The sequence below is a fragment of the Procambarus clarkii genome, chromosome 28, assembly GCF_040958095.1.
Source record: "Procambarus clarkii isolate CNS0578487 chromosome 28, FALCON_Pclarkii_2.0, whole genome shotgun sequence".
NCBI lineage: Eukaryota > Metazoa > Arthropoda > Malacostraca > Decapoda > Cambaridae > Procambarus > Procambarus clarkii.
Genome location: NC_091177.1, coordinates 45,056,225 through 45,076,348, shown reverse-complemented (window position 1 = coordinate 45,076,348; position 20,124 = coordinate 45,056,225). Strand labels below are relative to the sequence as shown.

At 43.8% G+C, this 20,124-nt stretch overlaps 1 protein-coding gene across 1 annotated transcript; it reads right to left on the bottom strand.

The window, feature by feature from the left end:
- Nucleotides 1-15,787: 15,787 nt before the first annotated feature.
- LOC123748886 (uncharacterized) lies at nucleotides 15,788-19,713 on the bottom strand. Its single transcript, XM_045731011.2, has 2 exons — nucleotides 17,074-19,713; nucleotides 15,788-16,310 (listed from the first exon to the last, which is right to left on the bottom strand). Exon 1 carries the CDS (start codon nucleotides 19,384-19,386, stop codon nucleotides 17,140-17,142), a length of 2,247 nt encoding a protein of 748 aa, XP_045586967.1. The 5' UTR covers nucleotides 19,387-19,713; the 3' UTR covers nucleotides 15,788-16,310; nucleotides 17,074-17,139.
- Between the last annotated feature and the right edge of the window lie 411 nt (nucleotides 19,714-20,124).

The following is a 20,124-nucleotide window of genomic DNA, read 5'->3' as shown; positions in this document are numbered from 1 at the left end:
CGTTTACAGTAATTGGCATATTTTCGGTATGAAACGTCGTAATTTGAAACTGAAAATAGGCGCAGAGTCAGAGTTCGGCTCAAAAATCACGCTCAGGAGTCAAATTTCCGACATTTCAGACATTTTAAAAACTGCAGGGGGGTATGGGCAAAATATGACCAATCGCCGTTTACAGTAATTGGCATATTTTCGGTATGAAACGTCGTAATTTGTAACTGAAAATAAGCGCAGAGAGTCAGAATACGGCTCAAAAATCACGCTCAGGAGTCAAATTTCCGACATTTTAGACATTTCGAAAACTGCAGGGGGGTTTGGGCAAAATATGACCCATCGCCGTTTACAGTAATTGGTACATTTTCGGTATGAAACGTCGTAAATTGAAACTGAAAATAGGCGCAGAGAGTCAGAATTCGGCTCAAAAAACACGCTCAGGAGTCAAATTTCCGACATTTCGGACATTTTGAAAACTGCAGGGGGGTTTGGGCAAAATATGACCCATCGCCGTTTACAGTAATTGGCATATTTTCGGTATGAAACGTCGTAATTTGAAACTGAATATAGGCGCAGAGAGTCAGAATACGGCTAAAAATCACGCTTAGGAGTCAAATTTCCGACATTTCAGACGTTTTGAAAACTGCAGGGGGGTTTGAGCAAAATATGACCCATCGCTGTTTACAGTAATTGGTATTTTTCGGTATGAAACGTCGTAATTTGAAACTGAAAATAGGCGCAGAGAGTCAGAATTTGGCTCAAAAATCACGCTCAGGAGTTAAATTTCCGACATTTCAGACATTTTGAAAACTGCAGGAGGGTTTGGGCAAAATATGACCCATCGCCGTTTACAGTAATTGGCATATTTTCGGTATGAAACGTCGTAATTTGAAACCGTAAATAGGCGCAGAGAGTCAGAATTCGGCTCAAAAATCACGCTCAGGAGTCAAATTTCCGACATTTCAGACGTTTTGAAAACTGCAGGGGGGTTTGGGCAAAATATGACCCATCGCTGTTTTCAGTAATTGGCATATTTTCGGTATGAAACGTCGTAATTTGAAACTGAAAATAGGTGCAGAGAGTCAGAATTTGGCTCAAAAATCACACTCAGGAGTCAAATTTCCGACATTTCGGACATTTTGAAAACTGCAGGGGGGTTTGGGCAAAATATGACCCATCGCCGTTTACAGTAATTGGCATATTTTCGGTATGAAACGTCGTAATTTGAAACTGAAAATAGGCGCAGAGTCAGAGTTCGGCTCAAAAATCACGCTCAGGAGTCAAATTTCCGACATTTCAGACATTTTAAAAACTGCAGGGGGGTATGGGCAAAATATGACTAATCGCCGTTTACAGTAATTGGCATATTTTCGGTATGAAACGTCGTAATTTGTAACTGAAAATAAGCGCAGAGAGTCAGAATACGGCTCAAAAATCACGCTCAGGAGTCAAATTTCCGACATTTTAGACATTTCGAAAACTGCAGGGGGGTTTGGGCAAAATATGACCCATCGCCGTTTACAGTAATTGGTACATTTTCGGTATGAAACGTCGTAAATTGAAACTGAAAATAGGCGCAGAGAGTCAGAATTCGGCTCAAAAAACACGCTCAGGAGTCAAATTTCCGACATTTCAGACATTTTGAAAACTGCAGGGAGGTTTGGGCAAAATATGACCCATCGCCGTCTACAGTAATTGGCATATTTTCGGTATGAAACGTCGTAATTTGAAACCGAAAAAAGGCGCAGAGAGTCAGAATTCGGCTCAAAAATCACGCTCAGGAGTCAAATTTCCGACATTTTAGACATTTTGAAAACTGCAGGGGGGTTTGGGCAAAATATGACCCATCGCCGTTTACAGTAATTGGTATATTTTCGGTATGAAACGTCGTAAATTGAAACTGAAAAAAGGCGCAGAGAGTCAGAATTCGGCTCAAAAAACACGCTCAGGAGTCAAATTTCCGACATTTCGGACATTTTGAAAACTGCAGGGGGGTTTGGGCAAAATATGACCCATCGCCGTTTACAGTAATTGGCATATTTTCGGTATGAAACGTCGTAATTTGAAACTGAAAATAGGCGCAGAGAGTCAGAATTTGGCTCAAAAATCACGCTCAGGAGTTAAATTTCCGACATTTCAGACATTTTGAAAACTGCAGGGGGGTTTGGGCAAAATATGACCCATCGCCGTTTACAGTAATTGGCATATTTTCGGTATGAAACGTCGTAATTTGAAACCGAAAATAGGCGCAGAGAGTCAGAATTCGGCTCAAAAATCACGCTCAGGAGTCAAATTTCCGACATTTCAGACGTTTTGAAAACTGCAGGGGGGTTTGGGCAAAATATGACCCATCGCTGTTTTCAGTAATTGGCATATTTTCGGTATGAAACGTCGTAATTTGAAACTGAAAATAGGTGCAGAGAGTCAGAATTTGGCTCAAAAATCACACTCAGGAGTCAAATTTCCGACATTTCGGACATTTTGAAAACTGCAGGGGGGTTTGGGCAAAATATGACCCATCGCCGTTTACAGTAATTGGCATATTTTCGGTATGAAACGTCGTAATTTGAAACTGAAAATAGGCGCAGAGAGTCAGAATACGGCTCAAAAATCACGCTCAGGATTCAAATTTCCGACATTTCAGTCATTTTGAAAACTGCAGGGGGGTTTGGGCAAAATATGACCCATCGCCGTCTCCAGTAATTGGCATATTTTCTGTATGAAACGTCGTAATTTGAAACCGAAAATAGGCGCAGAGAGTCAGAATTCGGCTCAAAAATCACGCTCAGGAGTCAAATTTCCGACATTTCAGACATTTTGAAAACTGCAGGGGGGTTTGGGCAAAATATGACCCATCGCCGTTTACAGTAATTGGCATATTTTCGGTATGAAACGTCGTAATTTGAAACTGAAAATAAGCGCAGAGAGTCAGAATACGGCAAAAAATCACGCTTAGGAGTCAAATTTCCGACATTTCAGACGTTTTGAAATCTGCAGGGGGGTTTCGGCAAAATATGACCCATCGCTGTTTTCAGTAATTGGCATATTTTCGGTATGAAACGTCGTAATTTGAAACTGAAAATAGGTGCAGAGAGTCAGAATTTGGCTCAAAAATCACACTCAGGAGTCAAATTTCCGACATTTTGGACATTTTGAAAACTGCAGGGGGGTTTGGGCAAAATATGACCCATCGCCGTTTACAGTAATTGGCATATTTTCGGTATGAAACGTCGTAATTTGAAACTGAAAATAGGCGCAGAGAGTCAGAATACGGCTCAAAAATCACGCTCAGGATTCAAATTTCCGACATTTCAGTCATTTTGAAAACTGCAGGGGGGTTTGGGCAAAATATGACCCATCGCTGTTTTCAGTAATTGGCATATTTTCGGTATGAAACGTCGTAATTTGAAACTGAAAATAGGTCCAGAGAGTCAGAATTCGGCTCAAAAATCACGCTCAGGAGTCAAATTTCCGACATTTTAGACATTTTGAAAACTGCAGGGGGGTTTGGGCAAAATATGACCCATCGCCGTTTACAGTAATTGGCATATTTTCGGTATGAAACTTCGTAATTTGAAACTGAAAATAGGCGCAGAGTCAGAGTTCGGCTCAAAAATCACGCTCAGGAGTCAAATTTCCGACATTTCAGACATTTTAAAAACTACAGGGGGGTATGGGCAAAATATGACCAATCGCCGTTTACAGTAATTGGCATATTTTCGGTATGAAACGTCGTAATTTGTAACTGAAAATAAGCGCAGAGAGTCAGAATACGGCTCAAAAATCACGCTCAGGAGTCAAATTTCCGACATTTTAGACATTTCGAAAACTGCAGGGGGGTTTGGGCAAAATATGACCTATCGCCGTTTACAGTAATTGGTACATTTTCGGTATGAAACGTCGTAAATTGAAACTGAAAATAGGCGCAGAGAGTCAGAATTCGGCTCAAAAAACACGCTCAGGAGTCAAATTTCCGACATTTCAGACATTTTGAAAACTGCAGGGAGGTTTGGGCAAAATATGACCCATCGCCGTCTACAGTAATTGGCATATTTTCGGTATGAAACGTCGTAATTTGAAACCGAAAATAGGCGCAGAGAGTCAGAATTCGGCTCAAAAATCACGCTCAGGAGTCAAATTTCCGACATTTTAGACATTTTGAAAACTGCAGGGGAGTTTGCGCAAAATATGACCCATCGCCGTTTACAGTAATTGGTATATTTTCGGTATGAAACGTCGTAAATTGAAACTGAAAATAGGCGCAGAGAGTCAGAATTCGGCTCAAAAAACACGCTCAGGAGTCAAATTTCCGACATTTCGGACATTTTGAAAACTGCAGGGGGGTTTTGGCAAAATATGACCCATCGCCGTTTACAGTAATTGGCATATTTTCGGTATGAAACGTCGTAATTTGAAACTGAATATAGGCGCAGAGAGTCAGAATACGGCTAAAAATTCACGCTTAGGAGTCAAATTTCCGACATTTCAGACGTTTTGAAAACTGCAGGGGGGTTTGGGCAAAATATGACCCATCGCTGTTTACAGTAATTTGTATTTTTCGGTATGAAACGTCGTAATTTGAAACTGAAAATAGGCGCAGAGTCAGAGTTCGGCTCAAAAATCACGCTCAGGAGTCAAATTTCCGACATTTCAGACATTTTAAAAACTGCAGGGGGGTATGGGCAAAATATGACCAATCGCCGTTTACAGTAATTGGCATATTTTCGGTATGAAACGTCGTAATTTGTAACTGAAAATAAGCGCAGAGAGTCAGAATACGGCTCAAAAATCACGCTCAGGAGTCAAATTTCCGACATTTTAGACATTTCGAAAACTGCAGGGGCGTTTGGGCAAAATTTGACCCATCGCTGTTTTCAGTAATTGGCATATTTTCGGTATGAAACGTCGTAATTTGAAACTGAAAATAGCTCCAGAGAGTCAGAGTTCGGCTCAAAAATCACGCTCAGGAGTCAAATTTCCGACATTTGAGACATTTTAAAAACTGCAGGGGGGTTTGGGCAAAATATGACCCATCGCCGCTTTCAGTAATTGGCATATTTTCGGTATGAAACGTCGTAATTTGAAACTGAAAATAGGTGCAGAGAGTCAGAATACGGCTCAAAAATCACGCTCAGGAGTCAAATTTCCGACATTTTAGACATTTTGAAAACGGCAGGGGGGTTTGGGCAAAATATGACCCATCGCCGTTTACAGTAATTGGTACATTTTCGGTATGAAACGTCGTAAATTGAAACTGAAAATAGGCGCAGAGAGTCAGAATTCGGCTCAAAAAACACGCTCAGGAGTCAAATTTCCGACATTTCAGACATTTTGAAAACTGCAGGGGGGTTTGGGCAAAATATGACCCATCGCCGTCTACAGTAATTGGCATATTTTCGGTATGAAACGTCGTAATTTGAAACCGAAAATAGGCGCAGAGAGTCAGAATTCGGCTCAAAAATCACGCTCAGGATTCAAATTTCCGACATTTCAGTCATTTTGAAAACTGCAGGGGGGTTTGGGCAAAATATGACCCATCGCTGTTTACAGTAATTGGCATATTTCCGGTATGAAACGTCGTAATTTGAAACTGAAAATAGGCGCAGAGAGTCAGAATTTGGCTCAAAAATCACGCTCAGGAGTTAAATTTCCGACATTTCAGACATTTTGAAAACTGCAGGGGGGTTTGGGCAAAATATGACCCATCGCCGTTTACAGTAATTGGCATATTTTCGGTATGAAACGTCGTAAATTGAAACTGAAAATAGGCGCAGAGAGTCAGAATACGGCTCAAAAATCACGCTCAGGATTCAAATTTCCGACATTTCAGTCATTTTGAAAACTGCAGGGGGGTTTGGGCAAAATATGACCCATCGCTGTTTACAGTAATTGGCATATTTCCGGTATGAAACGTCGTAATTTGAAACTGAAAATAGGCGCAGAGAGTCAGAATACGGCTCAAAAATCACGCTCAGGATTCAAATTTCCGACATTTCAGTCATTTTGAAAACTGCAGGGGGGTTTGGGCAAAATATGACCCATCGCTGTTTTCAGTAATTGGCATATTTTCGGTATGAAACGTCGTAATTTGAAACTGAAAATAAGTCCAGAGAGTCAGAAATCGGCTCAAAAATCACGCTCAGGAGTCAAATTTCCGACATTTCAGACATATTAAAAACTGCAGGGGGGTTTGGGCAAAATATGACCCATCGCCGTTTTCAGTAATTGGCATATTTTCGGTATGAAACGTCGTAATTTGAAATTGAAAATAGGAGCAGAGAGTCAGAATTCGGCTCAAAAATCACGCTCAGGAGTCAAATTTCCGACATTTTAGACATTTTGAAAACTGCAGGGGGGTTTGGGCAAAATATGACCCATCGCCGTTTTCAGTAATTGACATTTTTTCGGTATGAAACGTCGTAATTTGAAACTGAAAATAGGTGCAGAGAGTCAGAATTCGGCTCAAAAAACACGCTCAGGAGTCAAATTTCCGACATTTCAGACATTTTGAAAACTGGAGGGGGGTTTGGGCAAAATATGACCCATCGCCGTCTACAGTAATTGGCATATTTTTGGTATGAAACGTCGCAATTTGAAACCGAAAATAGGCGCAGAGAGTCAGAATTCGGCTCAAAAATCACGCTCAGGAGTCAAATTTCCGACATTTCAGACATTTTGAAAACTGCAGGGGGGTTTGGGCAAAATATGACTCATCGCCGTTTGCAGTAATTGGTATATTTTCGGTATGAAACGTCGTAAATTGAAACTGAATATAGGCGCAGAGATTCAGAATACGGGTAGAAAATCACGCTTAGGAGTCAAATTTCCGACATTTCAGACGTTTTGAAAACTGCAGGGGGGTTTGGGCAAAATATGACCCATCGCTGTTTACAGTAATTGGTATTTTTCGGTATGAAACGTCGTAATTTGAAACTGAAAATAGGCGCAGAGAGTCAGAATTTGGCTCAAAAATCACGCTCAGGAGTTAAATTTCCGACATTTCAGACATTTTGAAAACTGCAGGGGGGTTTGGGCAAAATATGACCCATCGCCGTTTACAGTAATTGGCATATTTTCGGTATGAAACGTCGTAAATTGAAACTGAAAATAGGCGCAGAGAGTCAGAATACGGCTCAAAAATCACGCTCAGGATTCAAATTTCCGACATTTCAGTCATTTTGAAAACTGCAGGGGGGTTTGGGCAAAATATGACCCATCGCTGTTTACAGTAATTGGCATATTTTCGGTATGAAACGTCGTAATTTGAAACTGAAAATAGGCGCAGAGAGTCAGAATACGGCTCAAAAATCACGCTCAGGATTCAAATTTCCGACATTTCATTCATTTTGAAAACTGCAGGGGGGTTTGGGCAAAATATGACCCATCGCTGTTATCAGTAATTGGCATATTTTCGGTATGAAACGTCGTAATTTGAAACTGAAAATAAGTCCAGAGAGTCAGAAATCGGCTCAAAAATCACGCTCAGGAGTCAAATTTCCGACATTTCAGACATTTTAAAAACTGCAGGGGGGTTTGGGCAAAATATGACCCATCGCCGTTTTCAGTAATTGGCATATTTTCGGTATGAAACGTCGTAATTTGAAACTGAAAATAGGAGCAGAGAGTCAGAATTCGGCTCAAAAATCACGCTCAGGAGTCAAATTTCCGACATTTTAGACATTTTGAAAACTGCAGGGGGGTTTGGGCAAAATATGACCCATCGCCGTTTTCAGTAATTGACATTTTTTCGGTATGAAGCGTCGTAATTTGAAACTGAAAATAGGTGCAGAGAGTCAGAATTCGGCTCAAAAAACACGCTCAGGAGTCAAATTTCCGACATTTCAGACATTTTGAAAACTGGAGGGGGGTTTGGGCAAAATATGACCCATCGCCGTCTACAGTAATTGGCATATTTTTGGTATGAAACGTCGCAATTTGAAACCGAAAATAGGCGCAGAGAGTCAGAATTCGGCTCAAAAATCACGCTCAGGAGTCAAATTTCCGACATTTCAGACATTTTGAAAACTGCAGGGGGGTTTGGGCAAAATATGACTCATCGCCGTTTGCAGTAATTGGTATATTTTCGGTATGAAACGTCGTAAATTGAAACTGAAAATAGGCGCAGAGAATCAGAATTCGGCTCAAAAAACACGCTCAGGAGTCAAATTTCCGACATTTCGGACATTTTAAAAACTGCAGGGGGGTTTGGGCAAAATATGACCCATCGCCGTTTACAGTAATTGGCATATTTTCGGTATGAAACTTCGTAATTTGAAACTGAAAATAGGCGCAGAGAGTCAGAATACGGCTAAAAAATCACGCTTAGGAGTCAAATTTCCGACATTTCAGACGTTTTGAAAACTGCAGGGGGGTTTGGGCAAAATATGACCCATTGCTGTTTACAGTAATTGGTATTTTTCGCTATGAAACGTCGTAATTTGAAACTGAAAATAGGCGCAGAGAGTCAGGATGTGGCTCAAAAATCACGCTCAGGAGTCAAATTTCCGACATTTCAGACATTTTGAAAACTGCAGGGGGGTTTGGGCAAAATATGACCCATCGCTGTTTACAGTAATTGGCATATTTTCGGTATGAAACGTCGTAATTTGAAACTGAAAATAGGCGCAGAGTCAGAATTCGGCTCAAAAATCACGCTCAGGAGTCAAATTTCCGACATTTTAAACATTTTGAAAACTTCAGGGGGGGTTTGGGCAAAATATGACCCATCGCCGTTTTCAGTAATTGGCATTTTTTCGGTATGAAACGTCGTAATTTGAAACTGAAAATAGGTGCAGAGAGTCAGAATTCGGCTCAAAAATTACGCTCAGGAGTCAAATTTCTGACATTTCAGAAATTTTGAAAACTGCAGGGGGGTTTGGGCAAAATATGACCCATCGCCGTTTACAGTAATTGGCATATTTTCGGTATGAAACGTCGTAATTTGAAACTGAAAATAGGTGCAGAGAGTCAGAATTTGGCTCAAAAATCACGCTCAGGAGTCAAATTTCCGACATTTCGGACATTTTGAAAACTGCAGGTGGGGTTTGGGCAAAATATGACCCATCGCCGTTTACAGTAATTGGCATATTTTCGGTATGAAACGTGGTAATTTTAAACTGAAAATAGGCGCAGAGAGTCAGAATTCGGCTCAAAAATCACGCTCAGGAGTCAAATTTCCGACATTTCAGACATCTTGAAAACTGCAGGGGAGTATGGGCAAAATATGACCCATCGCCGTTTTCAGTAATTGGCATATTTTCGGTATGAAACTTCGTAATTTGAAACTGAAAATAGGTGCAGAGAGTCAGAATTCAGCTCAAAAATCACGCTCAGGAGTCAAATTTCCGACATTTCGGACATTTTGGAAACTGCAGGGGGGTTTGGGCAAAATAGGACCCATCGCCGTTTACAGTAATTGGCATATTTTCGGTATGAAACGTCGTAATTTGAAACTGAAAATAAGCGCAGAGAGTCAGAATACGGCTCAAAAATCACGCTCAGGAGTCAAATTTCCGACATTTCAGACATTTTGAAAACTGCAGGGGGGTTGGGCAAAATATGACTTATCGCCGTTTTCAGTAATTGACATTTTTTCGGTATGAAACGTCGTAATTTGAATCTTAAAATAGGTGCAGAGTCAGAATTCGGCTCAAAAATCACGCTCAGGAGTCAAATTTCCGACATTTCGGAAATTTTGAAAACTGCAGGGGGGTTTGGGCAAAATATGACCCATCGCCGTTTACAGTAATTGGCATATTTTGGGTATGAAACGTGGTAATTTGAAACTGAAAATAGGCGCAGAGAGTCAGAATTCGGCTCAAAAATCACGGTCAGGAGTCATATTTCCGACATTTCAGACATTTTGAAAACTGCAGGGGGGTTTGGGCAAAATATGACCCATCGCCGTTTACAGTAATTGGTATATATTCGGTATAAAACGTCGTAATATGAAACTGAAAATAGGCGCAGAGAGTCAGAATTACCATCAGTAATGGATGGTAGTTGACCCCATACCCATCCCGTGGGTGATAGAGGGGCCCCACACCCATCCTGTGGGTGATAGTGGACCTCGCACCAATCCTGTGGGTGATAGTGGACCCCATACCCATCCTGTGGGTGGTAGTGGCCCCCATACCCTTCCTGTGGATGGTAGTGGACCCCATACCCATCCTGTGGGTGGTAAAGGACCCCACACCAATCCTGTGGGTGGTAGTGGACCTCATACCAATCCTGTGGGTGGTAGTGGACCCCACACCTATCCTTTGGGTGGTAGTGGACCCCATACACGTCCTGTGGATGGTAGTGGACCCCATACCTATCCTGTGGGTGGTAGTGGACATCACACCCATCCTGTGGATGGTAGTGAACCCCATACCCATCCTGTGGGTGGTAGTGGACCCCATACCCATCCTGTGGGTGGTAGTGGACCACACACCCATCCTGTGGGTGGTAGTGGACCCCATACCCATCCTGTGGGTGGTAGAGGACCCCACACCCATCCTGTGGGTGGTAGTGGACCTCACACTAATCCTGTAGGTGGGAGTGGACCAAATACCCATCCTGTGGGTGGTAGTGGACCCCATACCCATCCTGTGGGGGTGTAGTAGTCGGGTGTACAGGAGAGGAAGTGTAAGATAAGAAAGGTTTTAAACGTCATGATAAACCCTGTTTCCTGTTGTGTTAAGTGTTGATTATATGAGTCTGTTTATAGACTTGAGTGCGGTTTACGCAACAGAATGCCTAACAGTGTGTCCAGGCACTTGTTCAGCTGGAGCAGGAAGCTCGCTACAAAAGGTCTTCATCTTACCTGGTGTAAAAACTCTTACACAGTAATTGGTCGGTATGTATGTGTGAAATATGCAGTGAAGGAATGTGAAGTGTGAGAAAAATTGCATATTTAAAGGATAGACCTCATGTATACATTCACAACAGCTTACTGAGTTCACCCTGGCAACAGAAGCATTCGTCAGACCCCATCTTTACACTCACAACAGCTTACTAAGTCAACCCTGGCAACAGAAGCACTCACCAAACACTACATACAATAAACAGCTCATAAATTGGTCTGTAAATTGGTAAGAATATTACATAAATAATAGGAATAAAATAGTTATACAAATGCTGGAAAACTGACAAATAGAAGGTTAATAAAGACTCAACATTACAAAACTCTTATAATCTTATCTTAAGTTTACACTCATAATATATACACTTGTAAAATGCAATACACTTTAAAGAGTACAAACAGCATGTGGATTATACTTGAAATATACTTGTGCTATGTTTACATAAATGTAAATAATATTTATAATATATAACATTTGTTCAGCTTGGTAACAGATTTTTTAAGGTAAACAAACCCTTTATGTGTAACAATATTACCACGGTGTGACCTGCCCTGTAAGGCAGCCACCAGGGATGTGGCCACACAGTCACCAGGGATGTGGCCACACAGACACCAGGGATGTGGCCACACAGTCCATCTACAGTCACCAGGGATGTGGCCACACAGTCACCAGGGATGTGGCCACACAGACACCAGGGATGTGGCCACACAGTAACCAGGGATGTGGCTACACAGACACCAGGGATGTGGCCACACAGTCCATCTACAGTCACCAGGGATGTGGCCACACAGTCACCAGGGATGTGGCCACACAGACACCAGGGATGTGGCCACACAGTAACCAGGGATGTGGCTACACAGTCAATCCCCAGTCACCAGGGATGTGGCTACACAGACCATCTACAGTCACCAGGAATGTGGCTACAAAGTCTATCCCCAGTCACCAGGGATGTGGCTACACAGACCATCTACAGTCACCAGGAATGTGGCTACAAAGTCCATCCCCAATCACCAGGGATGTGGCTACACAGACCATCTACAGTCATCCGGGATGTGGCTATACAGTCACCAGGGATGTGGCCACACAGTCCATATACAGTCACCAGGGATGTGGCCACACAGACCATCTACAGTCACCAGGGATGTGGCCACACAGTCCATCTACAGTCACCAGGGATGTGGCCACACAGTCCATCTACAGTCACCAGGGATGTGGCCACACAGTCCATCTACTGTCACCAGGGATGTGGCCACACAGTCCATCTACAGTCACCAGAGATGTGGCCACACAGTCCATATACAGTCACCAGGGATGTGGCCACACAGACCATCTACAGTCACCAGGGATGTGGCCACACAGTCCATCTACAGTCACCAGGGATGTGGCCACACAGTCCATCTACAGTCACCAGGGATGTGGCCACACAGTCCATCTACAGTCACCAGGGATGTGGCCACACAGTCCATCTACAGTCACCAGGGATGTGGCCACACAGTCCATATACAGTCACCAGGGATGTGGCCACACAGTCCATCTACAGTCACCAGGGATGTGGCCACACAGTCCATCTACAGTCACCAGGGATGTGGCTACACAGACCATCTACAGTCACCCGGGATGTGGCTATACAGTCACCAGGGATGTGGCCACACAGTCCATATACAGTCACCAGGGATGTGGCCACACAGACCATCTACATTCACCAGGGATGTGGCCACACAGTCCATCTACAGTCACCAGGGATGTGGCTACACAGACCATATACAGTCACCAGGGATGTGGCTACACAGACCATCTACAGTCACCAGGGATGTGGCTACACAGACCATATACAGTCACCAGGGATGTGGCTACACAGTCAATCCCCAGTCACCAGGGATGTGGCTACACAGACCATCTACAGTCACCAGGAATGTGGCTACAAAGTCCATCCCCAGTCACCAGGGATGTGGCTACACAGACCATCTACAGTCACCAGGAATGTGGCTACAAAGTCCATCCCCAATCACCAGGGATGTGGCTACACAGACCATCTACAGTCACCCGGGATGTGGCTATACAGTCACCAGGGATGTGGCCACACAGTCCATCTACAGTCACCAGGGATGTGGCCACACAGTCCATCTACAGTCACCAGGGATGTGGCTACAAAGTCCATCCCCAATCACCAGGGATGTGGCTACACAGACCATCTACAGTCACCCGGGATGTGGCTATACAGTCACCAGGGATGTGGCCACACAGTCCATATACAGTCACCAGGGATGTGGCCACACAGACCATCTACAGTCACCAGGGATGTGGGTACACAGTCCATCTACAGTCACCAGGGATGTGGCCACACAGTCCATCTACAGTCACCAGGGATGTGGCCACACAGTCCATCTACAGTCACCAGGGATGTGGCCACACAGTCCATCTACAGTCACCAGGGATGTGGCTACACAGACCATCTACAGTCACCAGGGATGTGGCTACACAGACCATATACAGTCACCAGGGATGTGGCCGTACAGTCCATCTACAGTCACCAGGGATGTGGCCACACAGTCCATATACAGTCACCAGGGATGTGGCCACACAGTCCATATACAGTCACCAGGGATGTGGCCACACAGACCATCTACAGTCACCAGGGATGTGGCCACACAGTCCATCTACAGTCACCAGGGATGTGGCCACACAGTCCATCTACAGTCACCAGGGATGTGGCCACACAGTCCATATACAGTCACCAGGGATGTGGCTACACAGACCATCTACAGTCACCAGGGATGTGGCCACACAGTCCATCTACAGTCACCAGGGATGTGGCCACACAGTCCATATACAGTCACCAGGGATGTGGCCACACAGACCATCTACAGTCACCAGGGATGTGACCACACAGTCCATCTACAGTCACCAGGGATGTGGCCACACAGTCCATATACAGTCACCAGGGATGTGGCTACACAGTCCATCTACAGTCACCAGGGATGTGGCCACACAGTCCATCTAGTCACCAGGGATGTGGCCACACAGTCCATCTACAGTCACCAGGGATGTGGCCACACAGTCCATATACAGTCACCAGGGATGTGGCTACACAGACCATCTACAGTCACCAGGGATGTGGCCACACAGTCCATCTACAGTCACCAGGGATGTGGCCACACAGTCCATATACAGTCACCAGGGATGTGGCCACACAGACCATCTACAGTCACCAGGGATGTGACCACACAGTCCATCTACAGTCACCAGGGATGTGGCCACACAGTCCATATACAGTCACCAGGGATGTGGCTACACAGTCCATATACAGTCACCAGGGATGTGGCCACACAGTCCATATACAGTCACCATGGATGTGGCCACACAGTCCATCTACAGTCACCAGGGATGTGGCCACACAGTCCATATACAGTCACCAGGGATGTGGCCACACAGTCCATATACAGTCACCAGGGATGTGGCCACACAGTCCATATACAGTCACCATGGATGTGGCCACACAGTCCATATACAGTCACCAGGGATGTGGCCACACAGTCCATCTACAGTCACCAGGGATGTGGCCACACAGTCCATATACAGTCACCAGGGATGTGGCCACACAGACCATCTACAGTCACCAGGGATGTGGCCACACAGTCCATCTACATTCACCAGGGATGTGGCCACACAGTCCATATACAGTCACCAGGGATGTAGCCACACAGTCCATATACAGTCACCAGGGATGTGGCCACACAGTCCATATACAGTCACCAGGGATGTGGCCACACAGACCATCTACAGTCACCAGGGATGTGGCCACACAGTCCATATACAGTCACCAGGGATGTGGCTACACAGTCCATATACAGTCACCAGGGATGTGGCCACACAGTCCATATACAGTCACCAGGGATGTGGCTACACAGTCCATATACAGTCACCAGGGATGTGGCCACACAGTCCATATACAGTCACCAGGGATGTGGCCACACAGACCATCTACAGTCACCAGGGATGTGGCCACACAGTCCATATACAGTCACCAGGGATGTGGCCACACAGTCCATATACAGTCACCAGGGATGTGGCTACACAGTCCATATACAGTCACCAGGGATGTGGCCACACAGTCCATATACAGTCACCAGGGATGTGGGGTGACTGAGAATGAAAGAGGAGCGTCAGAGGTAGAACATTCTTAGACGACAGCCTGAGTGCCCGGGGGGGGGAGTGGGTTGTGTGAATTTCTGGTCCGGCTTCATGGAGCATTAGTTCCAAATTTCCAAAAAAATGCAAAAATGAAAACTAGTTCGATTTCAATTAAACCTTTTTGACTGTTGTATATGAATTGGGTTTCATGTGGTCTAAGTCTCAGCATCGTTGCATAAATAGGAAGGGAGAAAAAAATACTGAATTATGTGTCAAAAATTTTCCAAAATGGTAAAAAATTAACATCAAACACAAGTGTCAACTGAAATCATGTCTATGACTCTTAGCTATCAAAATAGCATATATTAAAAAATATTATAATTAGTTTTATTAAAATAGAATTGTTAAAAAAAATGATTTTTTTTCAAATTTATTTTTCTTTTTTCTTATTTGCTTATCGGACGATTTGCATGAAACGATATGCATTTATGAATAGACCTGACTGCACGTAAACCTATCTGTAAGTGAGCCAATTTTGAAAGAAATTGGTTGATGCCAACCTCAGCCACAGATGGCAGCACCTTAGACTTTAATATTTGAATGATTTATTTTCAAGTAACGTAAACGAGTTGGTACTCTTTCATTTTTATTCAATTTACATGAAACTTACACCTTATATGTAAAGTTTGTCTCTAAAATCTGAAGGAAGCGTTTTTTCCTAAGTTCATTTATTGATTTTATAAATAGCAATAAACATGATATATTTGCATATTTTTTGGGGGTAACTTTGACTATTTGTATTAGGACAATTAAAGATGTTTTAGAAAATCCATTACTACAGATCCTTTATTATATGCTAATGTGTCAGAACAGAGAACAGTGTCATAGAATGATTTTATCGGAAAATTCGAAAGGTTTGAACTCACTTGAAAATGTATAATATTTGTTGAAACAAAAAAATATTAAATCTCCATTCCTATTTAGGCTGCAGTACTGAAACGTGGAACAATTGCAGCCGTTTTCATAAACAACTACTGAAAAAATATTGGGTTGACATTCAACAACTTTTAAGAAACTAATCTAAGAGCTCCTTCAGTGAAAGCCTCAGGAACCGTCGTGGGTTCCGTAGTATCCCAGGTTGCAATCCATTTGACCATGTCGCGGCGCAGTTGTCTAGAGAGTGTGCCAGGGAACACCCAGCGCCAAGGTTCGAACCCTCATCACGGCTTTCGAGGATTTTCTCATTGATGCATCACGACAGTGTGACTTCTGTCTGTGTATCTGGCAAAGATTATATCCTCAAAGGGCTCACTTGTTCGTCTGTCTAATGCAACCAGAAACCTGAAAGTCAGAACAATTGTCATTATGAGTAAATTGTGTAATCTTTATACTTGGTGGAATGTAAAGTTATTTATTGGTCAGTATCTGAGGGCGCGAACTGTGGCATCTAATAAATGCTGACCTGGGATAATATAGCTTAATAATGACTGATGTATATAATGGTGTAACAGATCTACAGGAAATAATAAATTAGCTAAGAAGCAACCTATACTCTAGCTGGATATTTCGAATTATTAAGGAAATACTGTTCACAAAGAGCTTGCTTTTTTTACAAGCATTTTAAATCCTATTGAAACCAGATCCATGTTAGATGAGCTGTGTGTTTAGAGAGAGAGTAATCCCGGGTAACCCCATACATCTATTTATGTAAAGGGCTCAGCTGAGAACATTTATGTATCTTCATGGCACAAATAGTTTATATTATTCATCCAATTGTCTTATCATCCTAATTTAATGCTGTTTTGTCAAAATAAGTTTCAACGCTCCAATTGTAAGCTGTAAATTGTTTATGTGGCTGTAACATCTGATCACTTGAGCCACAGCTGAAATGGTCTGTATAAATCACTGAGGAATAAAGCTTCGAAATCCAAATTAATAACCAAATTATAAAGTATATAATTATAATTATTATGTGTTATATTGTTATTTTCACGCTGTCTTACGAATATAATGAACTGTAATTTTGAGTTTTATAAATGTACAACCATTTATGAATAGATTTTTTTATTTTATTTAAATATTCTGAAAGCTAAAGTAACCAAACCTTTGTATATATGTGTACGAAGCGCTGGTGTGTGCCCAATGATGAGCCGCGGAGGCCCAGGCGGCGCTACAGGTTGTCTGACTCCGTGTGCCCAGAGGCGGGACAACTGTCGACGCTGAACCCCTCCTGCCCTGACCCTGGCAACAGTATATCTGGATCAGGATGACAAACAACTTGCTGAAGACAAGACCGGCAGCGCTCCTGCACGTCCCTCCACACCTTGCTCCTGCAGGTGAAGGTCAGGAAGATGAAGGCTCCCTGCAGGGTGTTGAGGACCACGAAGACGTACCAGACGACCTGCAGCTGCAGGTAGCCAGCCACGATGCCAGTGATCCAGGTGAGGCCCATCAGCACGGCCAGTCGCACATACAGCACAAACTGTTTCTTATTTTGTGGACTCGAACTCTTTCGCAGCGTCGGCTCCCTGCTGGCACCGATGGTGTATGAAGTAACAAGGAAAAACACAACATTGAGAGCCATGACTGTGAATAACGGAGCACCAAAGAACACCAATAAGGCTTTGCGCTTCCCGAACCAGCACCAACGTTGACCAAAGCTGGGCAGGAACTGAGGGGACAGACCTACAGGGGCGGTCTTGTCAAGGGTTACTGTCACCACCACAGCCAGGGCGGGAAGCAGCCAGCAGTACACATTGTAGAATAAGAACTTGCTTCGCTGTCGCCCTGTTGACACTCGCAGCTCGTCTTTAGCTTGTCGAAATGTCAGCCACACGTCAAAGGCCATGATATTCATCCAGCAGAAGGCGGCGAGGAAGGAGTAATACATTATGACTGCCGAGATGTAACATCCTGTCGTCTTAGGCTCGAGGAAGGTGCTGAGGATGAAGATGGTGTAGGCGGTGAGAAGAGAGAGGCAGAGGGACGCCAAGCACTTGCCCGGGAGGTTCCTAAGACGAGGCAGCAAGAGGAAGACAGCCAGGTGCAGCAGGAGACACAGGCAGGACAGCCCAAGACCCGCCAGTGACACCCAACCCAACACCGAGGAGAACTTCTCTGGTAGTTCCTGTGGCATGCACACAAGGACGCCACCTTCAGTTACCTCGTACTCTCCCACCTGGTAACTTCGAGCGTAAGCTTCTACAGTTACCATTCTCTTCTCGTTCAACGTGAATTCGCCTTCATAAAGAAGTATTTTATCACAATTAAGTGTTTCATTTGATTCACTAGACACTGTATTGCTACGAAAGGCTTTCCTTGTGCTGTGTGAACAACAAGCTGAGGAATCCGGTGTGATGGTTGTCACCTTTTTGTCGTCTTGATAACGCTTGTCGTCCTTGTCTACCTCACTTATGTGCCTCCACAAAAATATTCTGCACTTATTTAAAAATTTATCATAAACTTCGCCGGGCTGGCAAAGGTTTACAATTCCGACATTATTACCAGTGCTGTGGTAACCAAAATCAATTAATAGAGAGAAAGCAGGTGGCTTGAGATAAGGATTTATAAAGCAATTCAATGGAGAGGCATATTTCCAGTTACACAGAAGACAGTGGGGGTTCCTGTAGGCCACGTTTCTCCAATACCTCACTGCTGTGTAGGAGTAACACAGAGCAGCGACAGAAGCGTTCGTCCAGTTCTCAGCACACGTCTTGATGGTGGAGTCGCATTTCCTAATATTAACTGGAATATCGGGGATTTTAATGTTAATATTACATTTCTTAAATATTTGTCTACCATTAACGGGAATAAATGCACCCCAAGATCCGTTATCGAATATTAAATGAGAAGTTATGTATCCGGATAAGTTATCCGGCTGACCTGGATAATATTCCATACTGTCGACACATTCCAGTTGTGTCTTCCAGAGTGTGAGGTGACGGGAGTCGTTGTTGCAAACGGCGCAGTAGTAGTTGGTGTAGGTGACAGAGGTGGTGCTGCTGGTGGCGGGGAGGTGGGCCAGCGGGTCCCTGCTCCTGGAGATGTCTGCCGGAGAGCCCACCAGACACAGCTGGGCCACCTCCTCGTCCTCCCACCCTGACATGCACACGTTCTTCATGTAAAACCTGTCATTATCCTCATTATCCACGGTCACACACTTGTACCTCTCTGGCAGGACCTGATCTTCCCGTCTGTAGTGGACGGAGTCAGGACAACAATCGCCATACTCCGCGCACAGGTCATCACAATTACATTTTTCTGCACTCTGGTACTCTTCGCTATGGTAATCACTACCATTACAAAACCCCCCGGTCGAACACGCAGCGCCCAGAGCAACCAAATCGCGATGAAAGAGATCCATCATTTGGCCCTTGGCAGTTGCCAATATCAGTATAAATAAGACTTTTCTCATCATTTTTGTTTCCAAATTTTCGAAATAAATTGGAGCAATATTGAGAACTTCATTAGTGTGACCAATGACAGTGCTAGAAGCCCGTACACTGGTGGCCGAGTTCTTCGCCTTAGTGAGAATATTTTTAATCCATGGATTTCCTCTCCAGCGGTTTCTAGACTTTCTATTTTATTAATCTAATTCAATTTAATTACAATGTGTAGGCTGTGATTTTGGAAGCTTTATTAGTGTAATACAAGTGTAGTAGTATAGACTCTTCACATTTGTGACGCTGAACAGTGTCAGATGAGGTGTAGCGACACCACATGAGACAGTCTTAAGACAACACCTGAGACAATGCCATCACACAAACAGTCTTGGAGTGAGACAGGAAATAGTAGAGGAATGATAAGGACAGCGTCATCATCCTGTATGCCAGTACTGGCTCCCGACAGTGGTAGTAGACTGTCGGACAGTACTGGCTCGTCGACAGTGGTAGTAGACTGTCGGACAGTACTGGCTCCCGACAGTGGTAGTAGACTGTCGGACAGTACTGGCTCGTCGACAGTGGTAGTAGATTGTCGGACAGTACTGGCTCCCGACAGTGGTAGTAGATTGTCGGACAGTACTGGCTCCCGACAGTGGTAGTAGACTGTCGGACAGTATAGTGATTTGTTACAAGTAACAAACTGCGCATTCTTAAAGGTAGCCTATCACCTTGTCTTCCTCCCACCACAGTAATATATAGTTGAAAACAGCTCT

Bases quoted from the DNA above. Each gene is read 5' to 3' on its own strand.
- LOC123748886 (XM_045731011.2), bottom strand. From the start codon at position 19,386: ATGATGAGAAAAGTCTTATTTATACTGATATTGGCAACTGCCAAGGGC.